Source organism: Leptosomus discolor, chromosome 2, assembly GCF_034619465.1.
Source record: "Leptosomus discolor isolate bLepDis1 chromosome 2, bLepDis1.hap2, whole genome shotgun sequence".
Lineage (NCBI taxonomy): Eukaryota > Metazoa > Chordata > Aves > Leptosomiformes > Leptosomidae > Leptosomus > Leptosomus discolor.
This window is the reverse complement of record NC_141392.1, coordinates 66,226,203-66,236,398: the sequence shown is the minus strand read 5'-3', so window position 1 is coordinate 66,236,398 and position 10,196 is coordinate 66,226,203. Positions and strand designations below refer to the sequence as shown.

General features: G+C 40.6%; 1 protein-coding gene across 1 annotated transcript; it reads left to right on the top strand.

Moving 5' to 3' along the window:
• Positions 1-715: 715 nt before the first annotated feature.
• Positions 716-4,263, top strand: SMLR1 (small leucine rich protein 1). The gene is made up of 2 exons (XM_086461327.1): positions 716-848; positions 4,118-4,263. Exons 1-2 carry the CDS (start codon positions 716-718, stop codon positions 4,261-4,263), a joined length of 279 nt encoding a protein of 92 aa, XP_086317453.1.
• The last annotated feature ends 5,933 nt before the right edge of the window (positions 4,264-10,196 follow it).

Here is a 10,196-nt window from a genome sequence, read left to right as displayed (position 1 = left end):
ACAGATTTCTGCTATAGGCTGGTGACCAGATGGGAAAACCTGAACATACTGAACACCTCAAACTCAGTTACATGAACTTAAAAGGTTCTTGGATTCATTGGCATGTCTGGTCTCCCAAAATCATGTATTTTAAACTTTGCTAAAAAAGAAGCAGTCCTGAGTTTGATTACTCTGCAAACGCTCTGGAAAAAAATTCCGCTGGTCCAGCATTCACTCGGTCACTTTGTGCTTGCCTCAGTGGTCTGGTCTGAACACTCTTAAGAGCAGAGAGAGACCTTGTGTATGCCTGCGTGATATGTGTAACAGGGTCTTCACCCTGAGTGACTATTTGAGATCTACTGTAAAATTAACAATATATCTGGAAACAGCTTACTATTCAGAATGACCCGTACAACATTAGCAGATGACAGAACCCTTATCGCACAAAAGGCAGCAGCCTTACATATTGAGCCCTGCCTAGCATATCCAAAGGTTTCAAAGCCCTACGTTACTTCAATAAGCACTTTTAAACTTCGTGGTTGAGTAACTTTGCAAGTGAACTCCAGTCTACGGGGAATCACGGGCCTACACAAACAAACCAAAGTCCAAAAAGAGATAACCGCCTGAGCAAAGGGCAGAATGTGGATGCAGGGGAAAAAAGCAAAAAAGCAGGATAAATAAGGTCCACACTTGGAGATCTGAAGGATCTTGCTCAGCACAGCTGCTTCAGAGGAAAATGAGCATCAGTTACATATTTTCGGTGTTTCTGAAGGAGCTGCCTGGCTACGTTCTCTTTGCTGGGATCTTTATGCCTGTGGCTTTACTCCTGCTGCTGCTAATTGCCTACTTCAGGATCAAGCTATTGGAAGGTGAGCCAGAACTCGGGGGCAATGAGTGGGTAGGCAGACAAAACTTCTAATTCCACAGGCTACTGTTAGGTAATGCTTGTACCATTAACTAAACTGAAGAGAACTATGATCATAAACATTTTTATGAAGTTGTAGTGCATTTTAGACCATTTCCTATTTGAAAAACGTTACAGGAATTTGTTCAGAACTGGGCCTGAACCCTCACATAAAATTTAAATGGTTTTACATACCATACTATAGAAGATTTTAATATACTGTGTTATAGAAAAGGCAACCAAAACGGAGAAAAAAGAACAGAGTAGTTAAAGTACAGATCATTTTCCTCTGTGCTTTCATGGTGCAAGTCTTCAATGAGACAGGTAACAGCAGCTACAACCTATGAGCAGTTGGTTATTGAATACATGCCTGTGTTCTTTCAAAGGTATGTATTCGCTTTTACTTTGTACCCAAACACACATTTGCCATGTTGCATTTTCTATTTTAAAATCAGCTTATACTCACTTCAAAAATCTACCTTCAGAGCAAAACCAAAGCAAGAAAAAGCCCCACCCAAGTAAATGCACAGTGAGTACTCGGGTACTGCAAACCGAGGCTGCTCACTGACCCCGACTGGTCCTGCACAGAAAAGACACTGGGCTACAACCGTAGCAGGCTGGGAGCTCCTTTTAGAAGGGGAAACCCTGTACGTCAGACCATCCAGTTTTAATGGGATGATCCTCATGCTTTCCAGGTTTGGGTCCCAGCTGCAGCAGCAGATTCACACTGCTCCGCTCTTGTTTCAGGTTTCCAGCTGCCAAGGCCAGCCCTGGCGCACGTTCAGATCAGAGTTTTCATGCTTCTTTTCCTTCGGCCCTTCCAAAACATGTTCTCACTGACACTGGGCTAAGCCTGTTCCTCAAATTAGCTGCCTTTTGAACCTTTTCTCCATAGGGAGCATCGAGGGAGGTAAGAAGACATCCTAGATTTCTTCTGTAAACTTCAGATGCTTCTTGGTACAGCTCAGTGAGAACCCTGCCTGGGACAACTGTCCATAATGCACGCACCATAGGTTTCAGCTCTAGCAGCGCACCCATGATCTCAAAAGCAGAGGCTTGGCTAGGGCAGGCAGAACAATCCTGACCACAAGGCTCTGCAGATAAGCTGAGGCATTCACCCCGAGATGCATCAGCCCAACAGGAGAAGCCTAGGGTTACCCACCAGTGCAAGGCTAGGGAAGAACCCTTACCTAGCTGCCAGATCAAGCACTGTAATTTGTACATTCACTAAATTTGCTCTATACTGCAGTCTTCTTAAATCCTGAAAATCATACTATTTAACACAGTTCTAGAAGTAAGAAAGGCCACACATACCCAGAAATGTAGAATGGACTCTCTTCCTATTTTGTATAACATCTCCAGGCATTCAGACCCAGGGCTTTAACACAGATGAAAGGTGCTTGTGTGCATACAAGCGTACACCACAGATTACCTTCAGGCTGCTAAAACGTAAACATTTTGTGTTCAAGATGTGCTTTCAGATGCTGAATTAATCAACTAGGAAGCCTGTTCCGCATGCCTAACCCAGCTCTGCCTTTGGTTATAAATTATCCTTAGAGCAAGGTGCTGACACTTTTCACACACTAGCAAACAACAACCAAAAAATGATGTGGTGCCAAAACATTGTACAGTTCAATACCTATGAGGGAAGGGGAAAGCTAAGTATTGAGAGCTCTTTCTTGGAAAGGGTTGAAATGGAAGCTAATGCAATTATTGCATTAGATTTTGGACAAAAGCAGGGATTCTCCCTTTCAGCAAATAATCATCTCTGTGTCCATCTGTGATACACACTAACTACTATGAAATAATACTGAGATAGTATGGAACCCATTCCTACCTGATGATGCTTTTCTTTTCCAGCTAGGATCAAGCAAAACAGGAAAGGCAGGTGGGTTACAGATCCCATCAGTTCAGGTATTTTGCTGAGGCTCAGACAATACTTTCATTAAGCCAAAAGGGCCTGTCTGAAAAAACCCACATGTGTTCGCATTCATGCTGCACGATCAACTGCTGAAACAAACTGTCCTGCCCTCTTTTACAGTGCCAACAACCTGCTTATCTGCACTTTCTGCAGGTCTGTAAATAATCTGCAGAACCAGATGTTAAATCCTGCTTCTCTTAAAGCATGGAATTTTTAGCTTTAGATTTGTAGTGAGCTTAAGTAAGTAATGATTTCTTAAATTTTCTGAGATTAGATCAAGTCTTTGAGAGAGAGAGGTGAACAAAGTAGTTGGCGGACTAATTTGCCAAAGAAATATTGCTTCTGTGCTTCTCTCTTTCATAACTGAGAAGGATGCTTGAAGGGAATCATCTGGCTGTTCAGTGCCTCAGGGAAGGAAATTCTCAGTTGGCAGATCACATGTGTTTTGGTTGGGGCTCTCAAGAGGATGCAAGATGAATTCCTGTCTATTTAATACTTCGGGCATTGCAGCTCCAGCTCTACCTCTAAGCCCTTCTTTTGCTTGATCTGAGACTGCCAGAGTCCAACCTTTCACTTCGGCCTCCAGCCAACTCACACAAATCATGCAGATTTGAGATTGATCTCCAGAAGTCCCTTCCAACCCCTGTCATTCTGTGGTTCTGTGATCCCGAGCAGCTCTCCCTGTACAGGAAATCAGAGCCAGCTTCAGCTTAAGACCATCAGGTGAGCAAAACGACCAACCACACATAAGCCTAAGGACTGAGACTCCTTTAAATACCAACCCTCCCTCTCTGACAAAACCTCTGAAATTCAGCAGGCTTTAGGCACCTATTTCCTTAGATCTCCGTAAAACAAACAAACAAAACCCCAAAGTCTGCATGAAAAGCAAGGCTGCATTGTTTCATTGTCAAATAAGCATTTTTCTTTGTGCAGCAAGAGAGAGGCTCCATGTAAATATATCAAAACCCAACTTAGTATCATTCCTTTAAGATTCCTTAAAAAGAGAACTAAACCCAACAAACTAAACATCACATGTTTCTCCTGAACAACTAGCAAAGCCAAGGGAAGCTAACATCCTGTCACAAAGTGGTTTATGCTAACCAGGCTTTTTTTTTGTTTCTGTTTCTCCATCCCTGTCCAAATATTTCCCAAGCATCCGATGAAACCGTCCTGTTCCGAAGATGCCAGGTTATGGGGGCAGAGATAATTTTTCTGTTCTGTTTGCACCACAGGCAGCAGCGGGAGGATAAAAAGTCACCGTAGCAAATTAGCACATGCTTATGGAATTTTGCGTTGTTTGGTTTATTTTTCAGTTAGTGAGGAGCTGGCCAAGGAACAAGATCCCAGAAATGTCCTTCTGAATTACCATGGCCAGTGGCAGAAACCCAGGCCTGCAAAAAGAAGAACAAATGCAAGAACTGAAAGACATTTAAGGGGGGTCTCACGTCTTAGGAAGTGAGTTTAAGCCCAGTACTCTGCTCTGCATGTTTAAAAATAAACAGCTATAGAGAAATACCATGGAGGAAAACAAAATGGAGAGAAGAAATTAGTGCTGTGCTGTGCCGTACAAATGAAACAGCTGCTGCCGCTCAAAAAGGTGGTGTAACAGTTTTGCTTTCTCACATGAAGCCAAGTATTTTATGCAACTCATTGGACACCAGAGACCTCTCGCAACATACTGTATCAGTTCCCTTACCTGACCAGGATTTGGGGGGAGGGAAAGCACCTTGCTCACTAGCCCTTCCCTAGCCCACTGAGAAGAAAGCTATATAACAAGCTCCTGAGAGAGCTGGGCTGGCGTTTACAAGGAAGGCAGTGTTATTACATTGAAGACACATAAACAGCAAGTTTGCATCAAGCACTGACATCCATTAAATTGAGAAGAGTGATGAAGTGGAACTGAATCTTTTTATTAGTTTGTACACTTTGGGAAAGATTGTAGGTTTTGTAAAGTATGCTTTCCATAGAATTTGGAAGAAAAACATAACAGTGATGGGGACAACAGGACTTCTCTCTGCTGACTGACCACGCCAAATTTTGAAACCATGAAAAGACTCAGTCAGTATTCTCTAAACCAGTTATTACTCTAGTTTTAAGGACAAATGGCCGATTTTTCAAATAAAAAAAACCCTAAGAGTTTTCTTTTTCTTCCGTGTCATTTGTCACATATAAAAAAATGGTTTTTTCCCCCCATTAACTGTAGATGTACGATTTTTAGTGCATCTCAGACTGGCAGTGGTAGACGGCCCACAAAAACGCAATTTAAACTGTTTGAAAGTACTATTGTCTTTTGGCTTCTCTGTTTCTGACTCTCAAGTTTAAACCCACACTGATGAAGAATGGGAAGTGGCTGTTGTTGCTGTCCCTGATACTTACTGTCCCTATCTGCTAGCAATTGCTCTCTGAAGTTACCTTTCATTACAGCTGTTTGTCATTACCTACCCTGCAAGAACAGTGGATAATGCCTTGTCTGAGATTGTGGGATGTTGCACAATTTCAGTTCTCATATACTTTTAAGAATGCCTTTGAATAATTTTATAAAAAAATTTCATAAAAACACTAATGAGGCCGTGACCACAGATTTAAGAAACACTGTAATTTATCAAAGCCTATGAGAAGACTACAGGGGTCAAACAGTGAGTACCTTTGCTATACATAACAGTCTTCTATCACATTTTAATACTATCCTATTTGTAAAATAGAAAAATTACATCTTTGCAAATAACACAGAATGCATTGCATTGAACAGGTGAAGAGCCAATTGTTTGGTACTTGGGCAGAGCTACCCATACGTGGGCGTAGTAAAAGTAAAGGTTAGGATGCTCAAATGCAAGCACCTCTAATCAGATCTAGTAGTCTCTATTTGGGTTCTCAAAAGAATTACTTTGCACTTTCAAACACAAGTACTTTGTAGTTCCATTTCAAATCAGCAGAAGGTGCTGGGTGGAAAGAGCCAGGCATTTATTCAGAAGTCACAGCATTAACATGAACAGCAAAAGTTAAATACAAGATAGGCATACAAACTTTGACTTCAAAGGAAGCAACCCTGTAAGAGAACCACAGCAAAACCTGGAAGAGCAAAGATAGCAAAAACAAGTTTACCTCAGTCAGCTGTCAGAGGAATCTGCAGTTCTATTGCAGGGCTCCCCACCCCCAGCCGGCAATTCACCTCAGATGCCCATTAACAGGTTCTCTGTGTGTTTCAAGATACCCCATCTATGATCATGCCAGAAATGGTTTCCCAATATTTTGCAATCAAAAGGCTGAAGACACTTTTCTTCTGATTTTACTCTTTGTATAAACTTGTTCTTCCCAGTAAGAGAAAAGCGTGCAGTCCTTTGGTGCTTAAAGTTCACACCAGAAATTTCACTTGACTAGCAACGAACATGACGTGTTTCAGAGAGCAAAAGGAAAGAAGCACTCCAAAGGCAGCTCTCGGGTAGGAAATCACAATAGCTCCCTACCACCCAGCTGCTGAGTGGACCTTACATTCGTAGCTACTCGGGCCACTGGGAAGAGCACCTGCTCCCTGAGCTCCTCTCATACCTGGCAGGCCTGGTGCAACACAGTCCAAAGCAGTGCGCGCGTTCTTTACACCTAGTACATCCAGACCTGACCGTAAAGGCCGAGAGTCTCACAAGGTCTTAATCTTGACCTACTCCTATTCTAGTGAACTCTGCTCTTGTACTTTAAGTGCTGGCAGTAAGCAAACAAAATAATGCTGCTCTCACTGAAAGATGCATCACAAGCCCACGAAAGCAGTGATGATGGAAAAGAATGTGATGCTTTGTTTCATTTTTAACACTTCTAAGCTTAATCTACATCATCGTGTAAAGTATTTAAGGTTCAATAAAAAAATGAGACAGTTATTAACGCAGTGTCGGAGGTGTATTTATGAATATATATGTGACACATAACGATTCTTAAGAAAAGTGGTCTTAACTCATATAGCGGTTATTAACAGAGATAAAAAGGTCTGGTCTGTTCCCCTGGTTACACAGTTCCTTCAGTGTCAATGTTCCTGTGGGCTGTGATGTTAAAGATCAAACACACTGCAAACAGTAGAGATTAGAAAGTTAAAGCAAGGTATAACATGGTGTCTAAGGAGAGACCCGAAAATTTGATTCTAATGATCCACCTCTGCATACAGGTGTCTCACCTAGAAAATTCACGGTACACAATTAATGACTCTGACCTACTGGCCTCCTGCCATGACTCTGCTCTGTACCACTCCTGAGGTTTTTACACCATTTGCTATTTAAGTGTCCACCAACTTCCCCAGAAGCAGCTGGTATAGATCCTTGCAACACACAGGACATACTGCCAACTGATTAAGTATCCCATGCTACGGAACAGTTCCTATTTTCCTACATAATACGAGTCTTTCAAAAGTTGGTGGGTTTTGGGGTTTTTTTCCTTAAGGCACATGGAAGGATGAAAATGCCTGCCAGAGGAATTTTTTAAAAAGCTATTAGCCAAAAATCCAGAGAGGCGGATAAATATGAAAGATTGATAGAACAGTCAGTCTTTGAAAACTGCTGAAAGCAGGAAGAGTATTCGGGAAAGGACTACTTTCTAGTACAGTACTTATTCTTACACAGGCCCCGAGGCAACTACCAGGAGCCTCATAGACAGGAATCTGGCAGTGTTAGTCACTGAGCCCGGCCCAGTACAGCCATTCATATATACTTACCTCCAAAACTCTTGCAGGATTTGCTTCATGCCAAAAAGAATAATTTAACACTAAAGGTATTAGCAGCAGCATTTCTAATGCTTGTTCTTTGTACTACTATTACTAATCCAAGCATCTTTTTTCAAGAGCAGTACAAAACCCCCAAGCAACCAAGCAGTCTGAAAATCAAAATGGTTTCAAACCTCTCAGAGGTGTAGTCAGGTCAACAGTGCAGGATACCAGCTGCTCCAAGAAGCCCACTTCCATGGTTAATGCACCTAAAAGCTGAGAAGCTCCCACTGCATCCTGGCCACGGGTACAGTTGTTCTGATCACTATCAAATCTCACACACTCTGACCTCTGTCATAGTATTTAATCTATTTTATTCCATCTATTTGATTTCTTCTGTGGCCAAACTAAAAGCTGCCATTCAGCTTGAGTTGTCAAATAGAAGAATACTTCAAGAAACACTTCATATTGTAGTTGCTCATCACCTTCAGCAAAAATTTTTTTTTTTTTTTTTTTTTAAACAGTCTTGTCACCAGGGTTGCTTGCTTGTCCTTTATGAAACCTTAATCTGGGAAACAACTTGTAGAACAATTCCAACATCTACTATGAACCCTTAGGTGATCACGATTAAAAAGAAGGACGTGTGAAGTATTTTTGTGTGGGACACACGTGACTCACTTTTCTAAGTATTTAAGCAGAATTAATTACTGAACTATCTTCTTGTTAAATGGGCCTCTAATTGTGTTTGAAATTGCCTGTGCATTATAAATACAGCTTGTGAAGTGCCTTGAGAACAATTTCTTTTGTTGCATCTTTCATTTTTTGCTACAGATATATTATATAAAAAAGTAAGAATGAAAATCCATCAGAATTGCACAATATTCCAGAACATCTGAATAATTACATACAAGTAGAATCTGTAAAACTTGATTATTTTTAGGATTGATCACACTTGGGGCCCCTGTTTTTCTGCATGACAATGGCTATTTTGTTAGTACATGTTTAATCAACGGAAGTGATAGCTATGCACAAGCTATGCTGACCTGAAAGCGCTATTAATTTTTCCCTGACAAAAGGTTCTGATTAGTATTGCAAGAAATACAGCTCTCAATGAAAGTAATATCGTTTTCAAGAATATTATATTTGCAGTTTTAAGGATTAAATACAATTGCAATAAAAACCAATATTAATCTATTGTCTAACAAATCAGAAAGAACCAAATCAATAAGGAACGGAAGTAATATGCTTTCCTCCCACCAAACGAGTTCTGCAACTAATACTACACCATATCAAAAATACCTGAAAGATTTTATAGAGCTTTTTCTTACACACTTTTGTATTAAAAATTCATTAAGACATCCCACTAAATGCATGTTATCTCCATTTTGACCTCCACTGACATATCCCAGACTTGCCACTTCCTTGACAACCTCCCTGCTCATGCACAGCGTTGTGGCAGTGCTTAGTTATTAGGCTGGGTGGGGTTCTCTTCCCCTGTTTTGAAAGGCAGAATGTCTGGTTTTGAAGAAAAGCAGGTAGGACTGTTATCTGCTATTTCTCCAAGTAATGCGGGATGTAATTGAGAATGCCTATATGCATATAGAAATCAACATCTTGGTTACAGTTGTGTCATGTTATCCAAATCATAAGAAGCCAAAACTAACATGAATTTCTTTTAAGCAAGCGTGCTGAAAGATGGCAGCCATCTAAACTGAGAATAGCACCAAAAAAGACATTGCCCAGAAGTGAAAAAGAACATAGTGAGAAGTATTACGACTTGTTTCGTTACCTGAGGATCCTAGGACATCCTAACTCAATCAACTCAGACGGAGGGGCATTTTAACTTGCACTGTCCTGTACAGATCTCATCTGTCTTGGCATCTGAAGATTTCTTTTCTGAACCACAGAAACCAGGATGCTATTGGAAGATGTCTAAAAACCACTAATACTTTAGTATCGGTATTAGGAGCCAGACAATTGTGCCACCCTTCTGGTAACCCTGGAGACTATTCGTACTAATCCCTGCTTTTCAAGGTTCTGTGGCCTCTAGAACTGCAGTTCTCATAACTGACTTGCTCACTTTAAATATCTTCCAAGTTTAGGTCTGAGTGCCAAAAGTCATACAGAGAATAAACAACTTTATTTTATAACAGGATGACAGAAAGCAAAATATCACTTAATACAACTTCAAGCTGCTATAAATCTAATTTGGCATTTTAACTATACACAGTTGACAGAAAAAAACCCCAAACAAACAACCCCACTGCAAGAACAAAATAAAAATAAAATCCAAAATAATTAACAGGTTTTCTCAATGGCAGTCTCAAATGATGGTACTGTCTTATTACTTTATGAATGGAGTCCACTGTACACTTTTGCTCAGTATCCTAAAAACCTGCATTAACCATTAGATGAAGCATCTGAAACGTATAGCTTCTCAAGAACAAAATGTCAGTTCTAACATGGAGACAGTGAGGTTTAATAGAAAGCGAGCATCCTACACATGTATTCAAAAAATGGAAATGTTGAAGTTTGGACACAGTAAAAAAAAAAAAAAAGCACTAAGGTTTTAAGCTGCCTAGATCATCTCTTGTTGGAAGAAGAGAAAGTATTTTGTTCTTCTTTCTTTCCTTATCTGGAATGCTGCAGACAGCAAAACGTCTGCAAGAAGTTGAGCATTGGCACCAAAGTGCAAAAAGAACACAGTGCTC